Here is a 21,721-nt window from a genome sequence, read left to right on the forward strand (position 1 = left end):
TCCCACTCTGAAGTCCTCCCTGCCCCTCCATTTCCCCCACATCTCCTCTCTCCAAAATCCCCCCAACAAAGCCCCCTCCACTGTTTAAGGCCTTCCTGTCCGTCCCCCCACCCCTGTCTCTCATTCTGATCTGGAGGGAAGAAGAGGAGGAGGACCTGTGGGCTGGGTGACTAGCTGGCAGCTGGGTTTCCCCTGGCTATGTCCATCTCATCCACGTTTAGCTGCCAGGGGATGAGGGTTTGGCAGGGGGTCAGAGGTGGCCATTAGAGGCAGGGTGCTGCATTGCAGCTGCCTCCTTCCTGCCTGCACCTCTTTGGCTTGACAGAGCTGAGCCTGGGATATTCAGAGTGGCTGAATGGAGCCTGACACCCAAATGCCATTAAAGTCAGTGAAAGCTGGGCTGCTCCTAACTCCCTTGGACCATTCTGTCTATGTTTTTTAAAACTGACCCGCCCACCTGAAGAAGCGCTCTAGAGCCCTCTCCCTCCTCCTGCAGCCGTGGCTTTCAGCTGCTGCCAGCACAGTCCATGTGCAAACTGCTGCTCTAGCAGTGAAAGGCTCTGTACCTCACTCGGGCCACCCAGTGCTTTCGGACCTGAGGGCTCTGGGAGTGGAACACCTCGGTGGACTGTGCTAGAGAGCGGAAATGTCCCGTCCCCCCCCGCAACCTCAATGTCTCCATGCCATTATCAGGAATGATTATCCTGCCCCCCCGAACCCTCTTTAATGCAGGCCCCACAGCACTTGATGCGTCTCTGGCTGCTGGCAGACACTGTCACAAAGACTGCACCAGGTGCCTGATCTGGGCAAAGAGGAAAGCCCTGGGATAACCACTTGGCAGAACAATAGCTTGTTTCACTTTCATCTCCAGATGGGGCTTTTCAAGGTGTGGAAGCAGGGCCTAAAAGCAGCCGCTGAAAAGAACACGGAGATTTGCTGAAAGCAATTATGTGACTTGAAAGCAAGTTGCTGGGGGAGGCCGGGGAGGGAAGGTTCATTAACATGAGAGCTGGTATCAAAAGCGAGCGAAGTTTTATGGATCCAGCAGTGCGGGATGGAAACCTTTGAATTTGCCAGTTGTTTTCTTTTGACTCACACTGTGTCAAAACTGAATAGATCATTTATTCCCTCCCTCTGGGGGCCTGATGAAGACTCCCATAAAGCTGTTGCTTCCCCCTTGTATCGTCTGGCCAAACCTAGGCTATGCCAGCAAGCATCCTTGGCCCATCATCCCTTGTGCCGCTGTAGCCTACCGTGGAAGTTGGGCTGCTTCTGGTACAAGCCTGGGGTTCAGAGTAGCCCAGCTCTATGGTGGACTGCAGCAGGAAGAACTGAATGGGTAGTTGGCAGCATTAGGGCCTGGCACTGAGATTTATGGTGCAGCCCAGGAGTGGGAGCTCAGACAGTCCAGCCAGAGGAGCATGACATATCAGCCCTGGTTGGGATCCCCTGCTGAAAAGCCATCCCCCCTGCTGTCTCACTCTGGGGAGGTGATGTACTGAAGACGTACCTGTACAAGGCGGAGGTTGCTCTCTTCAGCCCTTTGGGTCTGTTGGGTTTAGGTTCTCCAGCCATGTTGATATCTGCAATGAATCAACCCCCTGAATTAACGTCAGCATATAAAACTCATCTCATACAGCGCTGGCTCTCTGAGTACATGCAGCCATCTTGTTGACACAGATGCAATCCCCACATCATATGGTTCAATTACCTGCCCACACAGACTCCTAGCAGGGAGCTGTGTATTGTGCTAACCAAACAGTTTTGCTAAGCTTCTGCTGCCTCTGCTAGCACTTTGGGGCTCCTGCTGGGCCTTGTCCACATGTCCAAAGCAGCTGCTCTCTCTACAAGCCTCTTTTCCCTCACCTACAGCAGCTGGCAAACAATCAGCTTCTAATCAGAGAACCCACTGGGCGCATGCTAATCCTGGCTCCTAAAGCCCCTTGCAGCTCATGCCTTTCTAGGATTGGCTTCCAAAGAGAATTCAGTGCTCTCTTTACGAAACATGGAGAATGTGTAAGCCCTTCGCTGCTGTTGGCTGATAGATGCAATTTATTTCTCTTCTTCCACGTATAAAATTAATACTAAATATAGAACACAAAGGAAAGGTCTGAAGTCCCCTTTGAGGTCTCCTCTAGTTGGTCTGTTCTAAAAGCTGCACAGGGTGCAGAAGCATGTCTACAGTCACCCCAATTGATCTCAGAGGCAGGTTTCATTCCACTGACGGTGAGAATGAAATTTTCTGATCGGCTGAGGAAATCTCTGTCCTGAACCTCCACGCTGAACGAGCGCATTGGACGTGAGAATAGAGAGATATGGCCAATTTCATGATATCTGCGCAAAGCCTAAGCAAACTAACTCTGGGCATGGACACAAAACTGCACAGAAACAATCCATCAGAGAGGTGACATATTGCACTGTCCTACTTTCCCAGCCTGGGAGTGGGGCAATTCTCTTCTGCCTGGCAGAGCTTCCCAGGACTCTCCCAATTCTTCATGACTTGTACCCACAAGAACCAGTGCGCTGCCAACCAGTCCCCTCCTTTGAATCCAGGGAATGCAGCCAGATAGCTGGGTGATAGGTGCTTTTGATCAGTGTGCTCATGCTTGGAGGGGTGAGAGGATGGAGGGAGGGAGCACATGCAGCGTGGGCAGCACTCCCAGGAGAACGGTGCTAAGTTTGCTGGGTTTGATTCACACTGGGTTTCTACTATTATTATTATTGCTTATCTTTATTACCATCGCTGCCAGGAAACCCAGTCCCGGGCCAGCACCCCATTGTGCTAGGCGCTGTACAAACACGGGTCTGTACCCCAAAGATTTTACAATTTGCTTACAAGACAAGATGGTGGAAGTGAAATTGGCTAAGAGAAACCCCTTAGTTAGCCTACCCTGTACAATTCCTCCTCTAATTCTCCTTGCCGCTTACACATTCAATCCTTGTGGACATTTATTGTGTCACCCTTTCACTGTCATTAGGCCACACTGTCAACAAAACCGCTGCACTTTTAAGTTCTCTGTGGGTACGTCTGCACCGCAAAAAAAAAAAACCCTGAGGCCACGGGTCACAGAGCCCAGGTTAACTGGCTCGGGCTCGCGGGGTGTGTACTGTGAGGCTAAAAATAGTCGTGTAGACATTCCTACTCGGGCTGGAGCCTGGGCTCTGAGACTCCCCGTGGGCCAGATTTCAGAGCCTGCGTGGGACCCTCTACACCGCTATTCTGAGCCCTGTAGCGCAAGCCCCAGTCAGTTGACCCAGGCTCTGAGACTTGCTGCTGTGTTTTGTTTTGTTTTCCAGTGTAGACATACCCTGTGTGGTATGGTATTGCTTAGGTCTCCCGGGGGCTCACAAGGGTACAGCTGAGCCTAGAGACCTAGTCTGTGAATGATGCATAGCGCCAAATTTTGTGCAGTTCCACATGTGCCATTTATGCAAATGACTGAATGGGCTAATTTGGGTATTTGCAAATAATTTACCTATATTCATAAACTTCATCTTATGGTCAACACACCCTGGCTCGAGCAATGACAGGGACAGGATGGGGAGCTGCACAAAACTTGGCAGCTGTGGTACAGTAGAGGGAAGGGTGTGTGGCTGGATGGCTTGGGGGGGAGGTGCTGGACGGTGCCTGGAGGCAGCCTGGGAGGTACCTGGGTGGGTGAGGAAGGCTGCGGGGGTGGCCGAACACTGGGACACCTGCAGCGAGCGGTGGGGGAGCGGTGGGTGCTGGACGTCTGGGGGATAGCTCAGTGCTGGGTGGGGGAATCTGAGGAGGAAGCTGGGGGACAGCTGGGAGGTAGCAGAATGAATGAATACTGAGGCATCTGCGGTGCCCAGTGGGGTAGCTGTAGATGCTGGGTAAGTTGGAGCTGGGTGTCAGGCTGGCTGTGGGTGCTGGATTGAGAGCCTGGGAGATAGCTGAGTGGGTGGTTGCTGGGGCGTTGTGGGTGGGGGTGAGGCGCTTCGGAGCACTGGGGTACCTGGAAGTGCTGGGTGTGTGGGTGATGGAGTAGATGGGAATGGCAGAGTAGCTGGAACTGCTGGGGTAGTCATAGGGGTGAACATACGCTGGCTGCCTTCTCAGGAGTGAGTACTGTGGTGCACGGGGCATGTTTGCCGGTGCTTTGTGATGGGGGAACCGATGCAGCTTGTTGGTGGGGCCAGTATTGGGTCTCTTACTTTGTACTGCTGTCTCCTCCCACCCCCTTTTTCCTGGTGGTGATCCAGCAGGGTGAAGAATGGAGAGGAGAGGCAGACAGCTCATATGACTGCAAGGAGCCTTCCCCCAGCAAAGCTGGAAGCATGAGGAGCCACTGATCTGTGGGAACATGATGGGATGGGCTGCCACAGGCATGAGTGTCCCTGGAGCAGCCCTGCTGATGCCAGCGAGATTTGGCAGGAAACTAAATCTTGAAACATTTGTGTCTTTAGACTAAATTTGTCAGGACCCATTGCACTTTGCATGAAATGCAGTGAGTTAAATTTCTGTTCTTATTTTTTTCCATTATTTATATAGTGCAAAAAAGTGTGCTAGGTACTGTACGGACAAATAAGGATCCACAGCCCCGTCCCTAGGAACTTACAGCCCAAATAAACAAGTAGCACAACCCACAACCCACAAGTAGCTGCATTTCAAGTTGACTTGTAATCATTTTCAGGAGCTCCAGGCAAGCTGCAGGGCTCATAAACCCGGAAAAAACGGTGCCTAGGCTATACATACAAAATATGGCTGTACAAGAACATATGAGGGTCACGGACAGAGAACCAAATGCAAAATAGGGTCCTCCATACATGTATGCCCTAGATCGGCACTCTTGAGAACTTCGAGGGTGGGCATTCTGGCTGGTGGGCTCTCACTGGCCAACAGGCTTTCGATGGCATTTGTCCAACCCCTTTGTTTGGTGGCCTTCAGGGTGCTCAGTTTCGCCAGACACTCAATTTCTATGGAATCTAAGGCCTGTAATACTTCACAGCACTGGGTTTAGAGTCCAGTGCCAGGCTCATCTACTCAATCAAGCATGTGTCTGACCCTGGGCTGAGGTTACGGAGATTTGTTTCATCTTGTGGGGTGGGGTGGCTGATACGAGGGTTGGTTGGTATTGCAGCACCACTGAGCCTATGGCAGATTGATGTTTCGTCCATGTCAATGGAGACATAGTACATTATGAAATAAATTAAAATGAATGAGCCTGAATTTTCCACTGCCTTGCACCGTCACTTATCCCTGTGCAAAAGCAGGTGTGAAACACTACTGAATCAGAGTGGAAGCATTTTATACCCACTGAAACATGATCTATTAGAGAGGGGCTTGAAAGGTGCCAGGGGGATAAGCAGAATACTGTAGCAGCTCAGACAAGAATGGCAGACACCAAAGCACTGACATTCCATGCAGAATATCAGGGGTTTTCAACAGCATTTAATACAACTTCTTTGGTGTTAATTCCCTTTCTTGTCTGAACAATGGCAGCAGGAAAGACCCTGCTCTCTGGGAAGGGCTGTTTCATTCATAGAGTGCCTGCAGTGTTTCCTGCAAAGCCAGTATGGTCATTATTGAAAGTGGGCCGGGCTGTTCAGAAACCAGTGCACCTGGGTGACCCCCTAAGGATGGAGGCGCCGATCTGATCAAATGTAACAACAGATCCAAACCTTCACCTCCAACTCAAACTTGGAGCCTTTTTCGAGGCTTGGACTTCTTGTTTTAATCGGTGCTTCTGGTCTCAGCCAGAAGTAAAAATCTCAAAGTGTATTGGGCCAGATCCTGAGCGGATGTAATCAGCACAGCTCTGCTGAAGCTCTGCCGGTTTACCCCAGCTGACTATCTGGCTCAGTGAGAGTGGCTGTTGTTAAATGAACAGTGTTGCCAACTCTCATGCTTTTATCATGAGTCTGGTAATAGTGCTTTTTCTTAAGCCCTAGCACGTGTCATATGATTAGGTGAGATTCTCAGCTTTCCCTGGAAGAAAAAAGAAATGTGTAGCCCTCATGGCTGCAGAGAAAAGCCTGAAACATGCACCTTAAAAATTCAAAACCAAGAAGGAAAATAAACAGAGCCCCAAAGTTTTTGTTGTTGTTTCTGTTTTATGATCTCATGATTTGTAAGCCAATCTCGTGATTTTGGGGGCTTGACTTGTGGTCTTTGAACACTTGGGGCTGGCAGTACTGGAAACCTGCCAAAGAATGACTGCTCTTGCTTTGACTTCCAGGCCCATTTCTACATCATATCGGCCTGAGTCTAAGTTTAGAGAACCAAAGCTGTGATTTCTTTGAGGTGCCGTTTCACTTTCGTAGGTGAATTGAGACTGTACTGAACCTCAATCCACCCCAAATTTGCCCCCACCACTAAAAAATAAAATATTATAAACCCTTTGAAGAGGCAACACTCAGACAATTCCCAGTCACTGCTCATCCCCCTGATCATGGCTCAGTGTGATGTGACATGAGAAGATCAGGGGGAAGTGGGAAGGGCCACTCATAGAAAAAGAGGGAAAGGGGCAGGGAAGGGGACAGTGGCTGGACGTGGCAACCAAGGCATGCTAAGTGGTGCTAGTGGTGGACGCAGCTCACCTCTCCTCTGCCCTCCCACACCCTGTTGTCTATGGAGGTCTAGGAATGGGCATGGACGGCACAAGGAAGTGGCTGAATTTCACTGGCAATTAGCCCTTCCCAGCTGTGTCTGTGGAGACAGCTGTGCCAGATGAGGTGTTCACCCCTGGCGAGAAAGCAGATGGTGATGGCATTGCTGCTCTCTGCCAGACGCAGAGGCTATATCCTCTGGCTGGGGCTCTACGGAGGTCTGCCAGTGGAAAGCGAAAGCAGGGCCATCTGCCAGGTGCCTTCCCTGTCTACCCCTGCTTACCTCTTGGGAAGAGGCTTTGGGGGCTATTGGAGCAGCTGCAACTTCCCCTTTTTGGAAGGCCTTTCCACGTGCAGGTGCCAGGCAGGGACTCTGGTCCACTGTCCCATGGGACTACACTTTCTTTCCACACAGCCTGCTGTGTGTGAATTTGCAGGATTCCCATGGTCCCCCGATAAGGAAGGGGCGTGAGCTGGAGTTTGTTCTGGCTCTCACATCACCCACAGACCTGTCAGCTGAGTTCTAATTGCAGCAAGCTTGTTAGTGGGGATGAGGTATGAGGGAGACAGTTTTCAGTTCCTAGGTAGAGCTTGCAGTGCTGGCCGCTATAACAATAGGCTGATCTGATTTGTGGGGAAGTCGCTGAGTGAGAATAGTAACTAGAGAATCCCGGAATGTCCCAATTTGTGAGTTGTTCCTCTGCTCTGACCTCCTTGCAGGAAACATGGCTGGGAAACTTTTGCCTATTTGTAGTAATTCTATGTAATGGTTGCTTCCGATGCATGCATGACCTCCCTTTCCCAACAAGGTCTTGTCCATGCAACTGTGAATCTGGTGACCATCGGGGTGACATCTGGAACGGGAGTAAGTGACACTGCAGCTGCATTTCACCTCTGACCTTCAATTCTGCTTCTGCTTCAAAGGGAAGACACACGAAAAGCAGTTTTCATTGCAGGCCAAAATCTGTCTGAACAAACCCAAGATGGACTTTCACAGGGTAAATAACAACACAGCCTCTTTAAAACATGTCCAGCAGTCATGTTCTTATTTCAGATTGTCATACTCAAATCAGAGCAAGGTGGGAATGGCTTTCAAATCTCTTATACTCGGTGTCTAGCACAGCTGGTACCCTCAGCACAACCCCCGCTTGCTGGAGGCTCAGAATTGCCAATTTTTGATTAAAAATGTTGTCTGCAACTCCAATTCTCAGTTTGTACCTGGTGACAAGAGCTCCTCAGCATGTGGCATTTCAGAGCAACGTGAAAAATAAGGATGCAGCTGGAGACAGTTTGTCTCAGGCAACTGGTAATGCTCTAGAGTAAAGCCTGTCAGTGTGGGAGAGACGGAACTTTCTCTGGGAATGGTCCAAGACTGTGGAAGGAACTCCCTCTAGAATTCGGGACCATCACAAACCTCACCACTTTCCTTTCCAAGGTCAGGTGCATTTCTTTGACCTTGCCTTCTGTAACATGAACACAGAGCAACAGGTATATTTATTTTTTAAAAAAGCAACTACAAAACAAGACACTCCCCTGCACACGCTTCTCCCTCTGGGGAGAAGATGAGAAAACAAACAACATGTGACAGATGTGCAGTCAAGTTGCTTGATGAACGGCTGGAAGGCGCCCAGAGGCTATGGGGATGAGCTTGGTATAGGGACTTATGGAGAACAGAATAGAAGAATAAAGACTTTTACATCTGTCTGTCACTGGCAGAAGCATTACCCTAGACCTGCTGCTGGCATCTCAATCCGTTGGTCAGAGCAGGTCAGCACGATTTGGTGATTAAAACACAAGTGGCTGCTAGTGCCTTTACTACGCTAGGGCTCCCATGGCTGCACCAGTAAAGCTACAACAGGCAGGTCTCCAGCGGAAGTTTTTAAAGAAAACATTGACACCTGCAAGAGGAAACATGCTCCAATGGGCAGGGCCTGGGACTCAGGAGAACGGGTTTCTATTCCTGGCTCTGCTGCTTCTCAAATGGCAAGAGAGGACAGCCAAGGCCAGATTAATGAGCCAGGAGGCAGCTTTGGAAGAGTCTTGGTGTAACTCTGAAATGCCACTGGCAAGCAATCGAAGCAGGGACTGATTTACAATGTGGTCCATAGCTTGTGACTGCTGCCCAGTCACATTATGCATTGTCTCTCCTCTTCCAGAGGTGTAGGAGATGACAGCACTTGCCACGGGCCATTGCTTCTGGGGTAGGTTGAAACCCGGACACTATTTTGAGGGGTCAGCAATTAGTTGTTTGTTTGGGAGATTAGCATTATCCCAGAATTCTTTCCAGTGCACTTCGGGATTGAATGAGGACTCCTTAAGAGCTTTAGCCTCATCCCAAGAAGACTTGGGGGATTTCAGCTGTGTCTTTGGAAAGTTCTGGAGGTGCTCATGAAATGGTAAATCCAGGTCAGCCATGGTTCCATTGTACTCACAGGCTGTGTGTGTGTGTGTGTGTGTGTATCTCCAGATTTTGGGTGGGAGTATATGTGCCAGAATGTGCAACCATTGGATATGTGTTCATTTAAATGTTCCAGGTTTCATACTCATTGCAGCATTGAGCTGCTTGTCCAGAAAATTGGTATGTGAGCTGCCTGCTCAGACTGGCATGCAATATTTAGCGGGCAGGTATACTAGTCAAGAGTTTCTGTTTGAAGTGTGTGTGCATTGGCACCCCATGTTGTGCTTGTGAGTTTTTGGACAAGGCTAGTCCTTGCTTTTACTTTTTCACATCTTTTCCAGATGAGCTTTCGAAGTCAGACTTCTATCCAAGGTTACACTCAAGTACTTCAGACAGGGCTCATTTCAGACCGTTGATTGAGAAAGCAGACATAAAGTGGTTCCTTGGTGGCTTTGTTGTTTCGGTGAAAGACTATTACCCAGGTTTTGGAGGCACTGGGATGGAGTTTCCAGTATTGAGGTTGGAGGAGAGAATGTTGCAGATGGTGGTAAGGTCTTTGCCTTGTGGCACAACAGCAATGCTATTGGCACAGATGAATTTATGCCAAGTTTTATCAGGTAACTCGCTAATGTAGATGTTGAATAGTGAAGGAGCCAGCACAGATTCTGGAAGTAGACTATCACAGAAGGTTCATGCTTCGCTGATATACCCATTGACCAGGAAATGGTATCTATGGCTGCTCAACATAGTGGCCAGGAGTCATATAGTGCTATGGCATTTGATAACCTTTGATGCCTTGAGCAATAGCCCATGTCTCCATACCATGTCATACGCAGAGGAGAAATCTATCAGCACAGTTCCAGTTTTTAGATTCCATCTGAAGCCAGCCTCAATGTGACCAGTAATGGTGAAAACCAAGTTGTGGAAACTTCGTCCCAGTCTGAAACCAGCCTATTGCTTTGGCAGGATGGCCTCAACCAGAGGGGTGAGAAGGCCAGTGAAACCCTATCCATTAACTGGTGAGTTGTGGTGTGGTGTGAGTGATATTGGGCAACAGCTGGTTTCCCATGTTTGTGATGTCAGTGACTATCACCTCACACCAGTATTTTGGGATCTTCTCTGTCAAATATATGGCATTGAATACATCTGCCAACTATCCTCTTCTCTTTGCTCCCAAATGCTTGATGAATTTGGGATATATCATCCTTGCCAGAAGCCTTCCGACTTTTAGTGGTGATGTGGGCCTTGATTATTTCTTCTTGAGTGTCTAGGGCTGAGAGTGAAGTACCGGGGCTTTGTCAGACATTTTGAAAGTGCTCTCTGCACCTTCTGTCTAGTCACTTTGTCAGTTTTGGTCGTTGAATTCCAGAGAAGGTGTGAGGCGACAGCATTAGCCGTCATTTTTGATGGATGGTATTTTGCTGGGTCAGCAGCTGCAAGCTCACGGAGGTGTGCCCAAGCTTTGCGACCACAATGAGTGAAGTCAAGACCCTCCACGGTCTCATTCCATCTTCTCAGGCGCACATAGTTCAATGAGTCTACTAGTGCTTTTGCTGCGTCCGGATCACTGCTCTTCTCACCCTTTTTAAAGAGTGCCTCTGTCTCTGGCTGCCAGCAAGGAATACAGACCTCACCATAGCCACGAGGAATGTGTTTCACAGCAGCTTTGATAAGAAGATGAACAAGGTGATAGTATTCTAGGGAAAACTTGATATGCTGCATCCTGTCTTCAATGGCTGCGGTACACGCAACCCAGTTTGCTTTGCAGAAATTCCAACACCGTTTCAGCATTAATTCAATCAGCAGAACTCCACAGCTGACCTGCAGAATGGTGGAGTCAGGTTGGCTCCAAGAAAAGTTTCCAAGCACTGTTTGTAAAGCTTGCAGGGGGACATCAATATTGTCCTTCATCAGAAAACAGAGGTCTGGGTTGTGTTTAGTGTTCCATGTGACTGAGTGAAAATTCCCTACTTGTTTAGGGCTGTAAAAAGGTAGACATCTACAAATGAGGCCCAGTTTGTGAGCTGCTCACCATTTCTGCTGTAGCCCCATTGCGAGTGGTGGCTATTAAAGCCACTAGGGTACACAGCTGGGAGGGGAAAAGATGGTAATGTGGGCTCCTGCCATTCAAGATTTGGAGGTTTGTAGATGTTTGTTATGGTCAGTCAGTTCTCTGATTCTCATTGCAAGCAGTAGAGTTTCCCATGGTCTTGGATTCCTCCAGGACTGTGACATCTCTAAGACCACGGATGTGGCAAGGCTGTACTTCGCGTTGTTCATAGTGGCAATGAGTTCATAGCTATACATTTAGGATCTTGCAGCTTGCTCAGACTCTGCAGCATGAGTTTCTTGCAGAGCAGCAACATCCATGTTATTCACCTAAGAACTCTTCAAAGATAGTCACCCTTAGTATGTGACAGACCGTCCACATTATGTTGATCTACACATAGAGCTGATCCTGCAGTTCTTCAAGGCCACCCCAGATAAGGACTCTTAACAAATGACACAGGACAAGACAACAGCCTTCACGTGGTGCTCTGTTCCATGTTATTGGCTAACATAATGTATTTCGCTGACCTCCTGGTATGATTATCTCTGCCACTGGTCTCCTGTATTACCTTGGGTGAGTCACTTTACTTATCTGACAGAACAAGGAGTAGTGGTCTCAAGTTGCAGTGGGGTTGGTTTAGATTGGATATTAGGAAAAACTTTTTCACTAGGAGGGTAGTGAAGCATTGGAATGCGTTACCTAGGGAGGTGGTGGAATCTCCTTCCTTTGAGGTTTTTAAGGTCAGGCTTGACAAAGCCCTGGCTGGGATGATTTAGTTGGGGATTGGTCCTGCTTTGAGCAGGGGGTTAGACTAGATGACCTCCTGAGGTCCCTTCCAATCCTGATATTCTATGATTCTATGATCTGTGTCCGTGTTTCCCATCCCACCCTTTCTCAGTTTAGTTTCCAAGCAGTTCAGGACAGCTCATTCGGTATATGTAGAGTGCCTAGCACAACAGAGCCCTGATCTTAGTTTGGGCCTCTAGGTGTGTCCACAATATAAATAATAATAACAAGGTCTTTTGCTTCTATGACTTTTAAACTCTATTGCGCACCCACTGTGATAAATAAAATAAAATAAATACAGATAGATACTAAATGACACACAAACGGATTGAGAACATCTATTTTTCTCCAGACAAACTCTCTGACAGATGTAGAATGAATTGCTATGCGATGCAGAAGTTATTTAACATCAGCTACAGTAGAAAAATATATTAAAGGAAGGCATGTGATTGTTCATGGGCCTGGTGCTTTCAGGACTCCCCTCTGACAGCTTCTGCAGCTGCAGCTCATGACATGAGTTTGTGCCTTGATTACAAGGAGTAGAAAGAGGACATCAGGACTCCTTACCTAGCGTCTGCCCGGCAAGTATTCGTCCGTTCTCCCCCAGGACAGCGGCCCGTGCATGCCTCTCATTCGAGTACTGTACGAACGCATAGCCCTTGTGAACGGAGCAGCCCACCACTCTGCCATACTTGGAGAAAATGGTCTCCACATCTGATTTCTTGACGACGGCTGTGTTGAGATTCCCAATGAAGACTCTGGAGTTGATGGACTTGGGGTCGTTCTTGTTTGTGATGTTACTTGTCTGCACCTTCAATGACATCTTGAACACCTGAGTGAACAAGTCAGGAGGGTCAGGAAGGTTGTGTGACATGCTAGAGGGAATAGCATGAATGTAATAAAAATGGGGGGCAGAGAGAGAGGGATTTGGGGCTTACAACCCTTCGTCAAACTGCAAACCAATAAACAATCCCATCACTTCATTGCAGCAGTTTGTGGGGGTTGCAGGTGCCCCCAGATGCATGGCTGGAATAACAGCTGCAGAAGGAAGAGGCTACACTGCAGTTCTGCACCCCAGAATTGGGTATTTGAGGGGATTGCATGTGACAACCCCACCACCTGGGCCCATCCATGTAAACTTTGATTACTCCAGCTCCCCGTGGGTGGAGTAGATTGTCCCCATGCCATTTCTTTCACCCAGTTCTGGTCCTTCTCATTCAGACAGACCTAAAAAAGTCAATGGAAACTTCAGCCTTCTGTCTGCCGTGCATATTTTGCTGAGCTGCTGTAGAACTACGCTATTCAGCAGGATGCTTTTGTCTGCCACTTAGACTGTACCTGAACATGCACAGTAGTATTGAAAGCTATTTTTAATATGCAATGCGGTGCCTGCCTTGGAACACCACTGGGCATGTAAGATTCACATTTCCCACTCTCTCTCCCGACTCCTACATTATTCACTCCCCCATATCAATCTGAACAGCTTTGTACTGTGCATTAGAAAGCCAAACAGAGCAGGCAGCCAGACTTTCACTTTCATTTTCTTTTCAACAACACAAAGTCAACATAACCAGTGCCAGCTCAGCTCTGTGCTGGTGTCACTAAAACCAGTACCAGGGCTTGGCTCATTTTTCCTCCAGTGCCCTACAGCCTCCCCCTTCTCTGGTGCATCCTGCTCCAGGCTGGTGCAGAGATGTGGTGAAGCCAATCCCACCTCTTCTGTTGGCTGGGTGTCTGCAAGTGTTTACAGAAGCCTGAAGGAGACTCTGAGTGCATCTGAGAAAGCACTGAATGCCCGCAGCTCTCACTGGAGTTACGTAGATACATAGTGACCGAGTTCTGGTTGCTCAACGCTTCTCAGGATCAGGGACTAAAAATCACTCACCTAGGCCAGTGCCAGGAATATTGCAGTTTGCCCCAGAGCGAGATTACTTTGTGTGTAAGATCCTGCAAGCGTCGTTTCCTAGACTAAAGGTTTGATACCAGTTATCAGAGCTACAAGCTATAATCTGGGAATTTTAGATAAAACGTATCTAAAGTTCACTTTCTTTCATCTATAAAGACTGTACAGGGGTATCAGGAGGTTCCTCTGGCTTCTGGTAACCCATGGGAACAGGGTCTGTGATGTTGTGAATACCCCCCTAAGATGTGTGTGTGTTCCGATTTAGTTTTTCTGCACTTTACTTTGCATGTGTGATGGTTTATTAATTATTTCAAATAAAAACACAATCATTAAAAATAATGCAAGATCTTATTGTAGGATTCTGAGTAGCAGCCGTGTTAGTCTGTATTCGCAAAAAAAAAAAAAAAGGAGCCTTAGAGACTAACAAATTTATTTGAGCATAAGCTTTCGTGAGCTACAGCCCACTTCATCGGATGTTGTTCCCTTGCATGTTGAGTCTGATTTCAAGTTACCTAAAGAAAAAGTCACAGCAGTGTTTTCACAACTATCTCAAAATGAAACTCCAAGGGCCAGTTTTTGAGTGCTCTCAAATGGATGCTCTGGGAAGAAGGTGGCTGTGACTTCCCTCTCTCATGCACCTGTGCAGGGGCCACTTATTTAGGTCCCTACACATGGATTTTTGCAGGCAAACTTTAGGCTTTCCATTCTCCTTTGGCATAATTCCTTCCTGTCATGCAATCCCTGCCCTGAGTCCTCATGTGCTGAACAAAGTGAAGTTAAGTGCTCCATTCTGGGATCCTGTAGCTGGAATAAAACACAGGCATTCCATACCACAGCTAGAATCGCTCAGCAGTGCAAATTATGAGACTGTGTGCTGAAATCCCCAAATTCTCCTAATTCACTCCGCTACCAGAGGTACCTGTAATGCCCAGGTGAGTCCTGCCAGTCACACAGAATATCCAATCCAGGTTTTGCACAGTATTTAAATGTCTCTGGAGGCACAACTAGGACTAGATGGTGTCATCTAGGCACAGGCCTGAACTGAGGGTGTGAAACCTGCTCTCCATGGCATTTCCAGCCAGCTCTGTGGCTGAGGTGAAGGGGAGGGAACAGGGGAGTGGCCCCTCCTCCTTCCCCATCCCATTTGCAGTGATGTGAGTCTGCACGCCCCCAAGCAGAGGGACTCTGCTTGTTACAAGCCCCTGTGTGATGTGTGTAACAGACAGGAGCTGCCTCCCTCCACAAGGGTCAGTCTTAACGTGACCCAGAGGAGTCAGACACCTCTTGGAGCACAATGTATTAAATGTCCACCAGTGAGTTCAGTTGCTTCTCACAGCACAGGGGCGAGTTTTTTCCCCTTCCTGAATCCTGTGAATGGAAAACTATCTGAGTCCCGATTCCTAGCCAGGTGAAATATAAGAGTCAGCTAGTAATCCGGTTGTGCATATGTTATTTGGGTAGAGCATATACCAGCGTCACACCAGACATTCTCCACTGTGTGGCAGTTTCTTCACTGCTTGCTCACATTCTTGTAATGAGCTCAGATACCAAAATGATGATCATGGTATAAAGACAAAATAGATAGACAGAAAGCATGGTGTATACGGGGATACATAGACAGACAGACAGCAATGTGTATATGGGGATGGATAGATAGATAGACAGACAGATAGATAGATTTATACATTTATCCATAATTTTTGCATCATAAAGAGAAAAAAACCCAGCAGATATAAGTAGCTGTATGGGAAAACATACAGGAACTGAACATATTTGCACACTCTTGTAATACATCCCAGTAACTTGGCTGACAGGACAGTCTGGCTTGGAAGCCAAAACTACTGGTTGTAGTAAATAATTTGTAAATTCAAAAGGTAGACGGTAGAATTTAGACTATAATGGGGTTAGCAGTTTATTTTGGTTTCCCATCCTATCAGTCCTGGCCCCTTTGAAATTTGATTTGATTTGGATTTCATTGAACACAAACTGCAACCTAGTAAAAAATGCCTGGCATCAGCTGATTTCATGACAAGTTTTGCATGGTTTTGAAATCACAGCTCAGCCCCTTGTCACTCTGGCCCCGAATCAGTAGGGTGCTTAAGCATCTGAGTAGGGAAAGTTAGGCAAGTGCTTAAATTCATGCTGAATCCAGATTGATGACCTGGGTCTGGGTTTGCCTGGAAGGCTGCAAACCTTATGAAGCTTTGGCTGAGTTTGTAATGAGACCTGGGATGTTTGGCTTGGTTTGGGGGTTTGTAATATATATATTTGCAAAGTTCGACTCTGAACTTTCTTGAGGCTGGAAACAAGAAGTCCTTGTGGTGAGCCCAGTTAGCTAACTACCCTCACACACAGGCCATGGGCTGGGGCTACAAGATTGCCTGCAATGCTCTTTTTGATTTTGGGTGAACATGTCATTGATTCATCTGTTGCTTTCCCAGCACATCTGCATCGGGTGCCATGTCCCCATTACAATCTCTGTCTCAGCTATTCTTGAATTTCAGCATCTGATATGTTTCCATTCTGTCTTGTCAGCCTTATTCCTGTGACACCCTGTATGGAGCGGAGCCATTTCTCACTCCAGGAGCTTCTCTTTTCATCCTTCTCTGAGCTGATTGATTGCAGTCCACTCCTGGTCACTTGTAAAAAGCCCCAGTGAATTTGTTGGCCTTCACTCAGTTCCTGGTGAATTATAGTTTACACCACAAAACAACAGCTTTCTTCTTACAGGTCCAGACAAGTAGCAATCTCAGCTACACAACAACATGCAGCATGGAATAAAAACAATACCATAACATTGCTTCACTGGATAATGGATTTTGGTCACCGAGGGTGAAATTCACCCTCTGCAAAGGGTAGCATGAGTACACTAGGCCCATGTACATTTCACATAAGCTCTAGTTTGGGGAGCTAAGTGGTGAATAGCCCTTGCATGGATGCTCTGCACAAGGGTGAATTTCATCCTAAAGGAACAGTTATTGTTGCACTTCCCTGCCGTTAGGCTATCTGTAAGTGCGGGGTTGTGGAAAGCGGTTACCATATTCTACTGCTGTTCAGTGGCCCACCTGGAAGGAGTTGGTGACTGAACTCTGTTCCCCAATGGGTAGGTGTTAACATTAGTTATCACCTCTTGCCCTACAGTGCCAGTCTCCTCAGAGAGACCAAGGGTTCAATGTGCCATGGACCCCTGAAATCCTCTCCCAGCCCAAGAGTTGGTCCCTTTACAGCAGGACTCAGGCACGTTTCGGGGATGGAGTCAGGTTAAGATTACACGCCAGCTGCCTGTGCTGTACCTGCCCTGAGGGCTCCAGTCTCCAGCGATGTCGGCTGTACGCGCTGCAGAGTTTTGCCAACACGAAATACATTTAGAAAAAATGGTCTTAAAAAAGGAAAGACCGTTCCCAACGAGCACAGAGCAAGCAGACCCTCTGTACATCATCACACTCAGTGCCATAGAGTGGGGATCGGGTGGCCCCTCGTTGCAGGGTTCAGAACCTGTCTGTGAGGGAAAGTGCTCTGCCCCAGCCATGGGGGAACTGCTGCTAGCTATACTGTGCTTACCAGGATTCTAATCTGACACTTAGGGTTTCAGTGAGATGCTCTGGCGGGGAATCTCGTTCAATATTGAAATCCATTTTTATTCATAAACCAGAGCTTTAAAAATAATACAGAAAAGCTTTTACCTGCTGGTACCTAATGAAAGTTCTAGGGCCCCACTTGTAAAGTGAAAAGAAAAGGAGGACTTGTGGCACCTTAGAGACTAACCAATTTATTTGAGCATAAGCTTTTAGGAGCTACAGCTCACTTCATCGGATGCATTCAGTGGAAAATACAGTGAGGTTTGTATACACACAGAACATGAAAAAAATGGGTGTTTATCATGCACACTGTAACGAGAGTGATCACTTAAGATGAGCTATTACCAGTAGGAGAGTGGGGGTGGGGGGGAGAAAACCCTTTTAGTGATAATCAAGGTAGGCCATTTCCAGCAGTTAACAATAACATCTGAGGAACAGTTGTGGGGGGGGAATAAACAAGGGGAAATAGTTTTACTTTGTGTAATGACTCAACCACTCCCAGTCTCTATTCAAGCCTAAGTTAATTGTATCCAATTTGCAAATTAATTCCAATTCAGCAGTCTCTCATTGGAGTCTGTTTTTGAAGTCTTTTTGTTGAAAAATTGCCACTTTTAGGTCAGAAATCGAGTGACCAAAGAGATTGAAGTGTTCTCTGACTGGTTTATGAATGTTATAATTCTTGACGTCTGATTTGTGTCCATTTATTCTTTTACGTAGAGACTGTCCAGTTTGACCAATGTACATGACAGAGGGGCATTGCTGGCTTATATGATATATGATGGCATGTATCACATTGGTAGATGTACAGGTGAACGAGCCTCTGATAGTGTGGCTGATGTGATTAGGCCCTATGATGGTGTCCCCTGAATAGATATGTGGACACAGTTAGCAACGGGCTTTGTTGAAAGGATAGGTTCCTGGGTTAGTGGTTCTGTTGTGTGGTGTGTGGTTGCTGGTGAGTAGTTGCTTCAGGCTGGGGGGCTGTCTGTAGGCAAGGACTGGCCTGTCTCCCAAGATTTGTGAGAGTGATGGGTCATCCTTCAGGATAGGTTGTAGATCCTTAATAATGCGTTGGAGGGGTTTTAGTTGGGGCCTGAAGGTGACGGCTAGTGGCGTTCTGTTATTTTCTTTGTTGGGCCTGTCCTGTAGTAGGTGACTTCTGGGTATTCTTCTGGCTCTGTCAATCTGTTTCTTCACTTCAGCAGGTGGGTATTGTAGTTGTAAGAATGCTTGATAGAGATCTTGTAGGTGTTTGTTTCTGTCTGAGGGGTTGGAGCAAATGCGGTTGTACCGTAGAGCTTGGCTGTAGACAATGGATTGTGTGGTGTGGTCTGGGTGAAAGCTGGAGGCATGTAGGTAGGAATAGCAGTCAGTAGGTTTACGGTATAGGGTGGTGTTTATGTGACCATAGCTTATTAGAACCGTAGTGTCCAGGAAGTGGATCTCTTGTGTGGACTGGTCCAGGCTGAAGTTGTTGGTGGGATGGAAATTGTTGAAATCATGGTGGAATTCCTCAAGGGCTCCTTTTCCATGGGTCCAGATGATGAAGATGTCATCAATGTAGCGTAAGTAGAGTAGGGGCATTAGGGGACGAGAGCTGAGGAAGCGTTGTTCTAAGTCAGCCGTAAAAATGTTGGCATACTGTGGGGCCATGTGGGTACTCATAGCAGTGCCGCTGATTTGAAGGTATACGTTGTCCCCAAATGTGAAATAGTTATGGGTGAGGACAAAGTCACAAAGTTCAGCCACCAGGTTTGCCGTGACATTATCGGGGATACTGTTCCTGACGGCTTGTAGTCCATCTTTGTGTGGAATGTTGGTGTAGAGGGCTTCTACATCCATAGTGGCCAGCATGGTGTTATCAGGAAGATCACCGATGGATTGTAGTTTCCTCAGGAAGTCAGTGGTGTCTCGAAGGTAGCTGGGAGTGCTGGTAGCGTAGGGCCTGAGGAGGGAGTCAACATAGCCAGACAATCCTGCTGTCAGGGTGCCAATGCCTGAGATGATGGGACGCCCAGGATTTCCAGGTTTATGGATCTTGGGGAGCAGATAGAATACCCCAGGTCAGAGTTCCAGGGGTGTGTCTGTGTGGATTTGTTCTTGTGCTTTTTCAGGGAGTTTCTTGAGCAAATGCTGTAGTTTCTTTTGGTAACCCTCAGTGGGATCAGAGGGTAATGGCTTGTAGAAAGTGGTGTTGGAGAGCCGCCGAGCAGCCTCTTGTTCATATTCCGACCTATTCATGATGACAACAGCACCTCCTTTGTCAGCCTTTTTGATTACGATGTCAGAGTTGTTTCTGAGGCTGTGGATGGCATTGTGTTCTGCATGGCTGAGGTTATGGGGCAAGTGATGCTGCTTTTCCACAATTTCAGTTTCAGGGAGTTTCTTGAGTAAATGCTGTAGTTTCTTTTGGTAACCCTCAGTGGGATCAGAGGGTAATGGCTTGTAGAAAGTGGTGTTGGAGAGCTGCCGAGCAGCCTCTTGTTCAGCTATCTTCGAGACACCACTGACTTCCTGAGGAAACTACAATCCCATTTTTTTCATGTTCTGTGTGTATATAAATCTCCTCACTGTATTTTCCACTGAATGCATCTGATGAAGTGAGCTGTAGCTCACGAAAGCTTATACTCAAATAAGTTGGTTAGTCTCTAAGGTGCCACAAGTACTCCTTTTCTTTTTGCGGATACAGACTAACACGGCTGCTACTCTGAAACTTGTAAAGTGATCTCAGTCCAGCTCCTGCAATTACGGCTGTATCTTTAATGCACGGCGAGCATCTTTTAAAAATGGTTATATCGCTCAAAATAAATGAAAGCCAGCATTTGCACCCAGGGTTTTGCCCTTGCAATCAGCCAGGAGCTCAGTTTCGTGGCTGCAGATGATGACATTTAGGTGTCAAACTCCCTGTTCTGCAGCCTCAGGCAGTCTGCTGGCTCTCTAGTCTTGCTTTTACATTTCAGTGGCAGAGCTTGTGAATTCAGCCTCCCTAAATGCCTAGCGCTGCAACGAGCTGAGTTTCCGATGGACAGCAGGTGTCACTGTTACCTTGGGAACAGACAGGCTGTCAGCCACTCAGTAACTTGGCTATTAACTAACTCCAATCCCTTTTCCATAACCCTAAGCCATGCTGTTCCGATTGCCTTGCCTGTGGTATTCCAGAGACAGCAGCTGAGAAAAGGACTCATCTCTCAAAACAAGGGGGGAAGGCTGAATTGACAGTTCTGTGAAATCAAATCTCTAGTCCTGCTCTATCCGCCTGACATCACGCAGTTGTGGTGGTTGCTGAGCACATAAGAAGATGACAGCAGTCCGGTGATAGCCTGGTTTTTCCCTCCCTCTTTCCAGAAGCAGGTCTGATTATGAGGAACACATTACTGCATGTTTCATACATATTGTATGCTACTTCCATGGGAAAAGCTAGCTCAGAGAGATGGAACATGAAATCTCTGTCTCAGAATTTCACTTTAGAGTTCGGGGGGCAGGAAATGTACCTTTGCTACGTATGCCAGACTGGTGATCTTACCTGGACATTGCCCATTTCCTCCCAAAGCACTTTCCAAACCAAACACTCTGCTACAAATGAGACAGCAACCTCCACTGAAACGCAGCTGCCTCTCTGCCAAAATGCAGCGCCTGCTTAGCAGAGCCCACCAGCTCCATGCTTCCTTCCTCTTCCTATGTTGTCCAACACTCCTGACCCAGCCCTTTAATCTTAAAAGCACAAAGGAAGAGACGGTCTGGTCCTTTCATTGTTTAAAACCATATTATACCAAGCGCTTGGAAATATGGCATAGGGAACAATCCTTTACTGGGTGCAGTGGGAGGCACTTGATGGCCTAATACATCATTTCCATCTCGACCCTCTTTGATTCTATTAACCCAACACTAAGACTGGAAACACTGTGCCTGCTAGATTCCACTCTTAACAAGCTGGACGTAGTTTGGGTTTGCTACGATTAAATTTCTCTTTTCATTCCTGGAGCTTAAAATAGCCAGGGGTTTGTTTTCTTTAAGAATATAAGAACGGCCATACTGGGTCTGACCAAAGGTCCATCTAGCCTAGTATCCTGTCTTCTGACAGTGGCCAATTGTCAGGTGCCCCAGAGGGAATGAACAGAACAGGTCATCATCAAGTGATCCCTGTCATCCATTCCCAGCTTCTGGCAAACAGAGGCCAAGGACACCATCCCTGCCCATCCTGGCTAATAGCCATTGATGGACCTATCCTCCATGAACTTATCTAGTTATTTTTTGAACCCCGTTATAGTCTTGGCCTTCACAACATCCACTGGCAAAGTGTTCCACAGGTTGACTGTGCGTTGTGTGAAGAAATATTTCCTTTTTTTTGTTTTAAACCTGCTGCCTATTAATTTCATTTGGTGCCCCCTACTTGTGTTATGAGAAGGAGTAAATAACACTTTCTTATTTACTTT

At 47.3% G+C, this 21,721-nt stretch overlaps 1 protein-coding gene across 6 annotated transcripts in view; it reads right to left on the reverse strand.

Annotated features, from left to right (window-relative positions):
- Positions 1–21,721, reverse strand: part of RALY (RALY heterogeneous nuclear ribonucleoprotein) — a 277,534-nt gene that overhangs the window by 34,340 nt on the left and 221,473 nt on the right. For all 6 annotated transcript variants that reach the window (XM_073309890.1, XM_073309888.1, XM_073309892.1 and 3 more), the window contains 2 exons: positions 12,375–12,639; positions 1,511–1,583 (listed from right to left, as the gene is read on the reverse strand). In XM_073309890.1, the coding sequence (XP_073165991.1) occupies positions 1,511–1,583; positions 12,375–12,639 (338 nt within the window). The remainder of the gene's footprint in view (positions 1–1,510; positions 1,584–12,374; positions 12,640–21,721) is intronic.

Source organism: Lepidochelys kempii, chromosome 13 (assembly GCF_965140265.1).
Source record: "Lepidochelys kempii isolate rLepKem1 chromosome 13, rLepKem1.hap2, whole genome shotgun sequence".
Taxonomy (NCBI): domain Eukaryota; kingdom Metazoa; phylum Chordata; order Testudines; family Cheloniidae; genus Lepidochelys; species Lepidochelys kempii.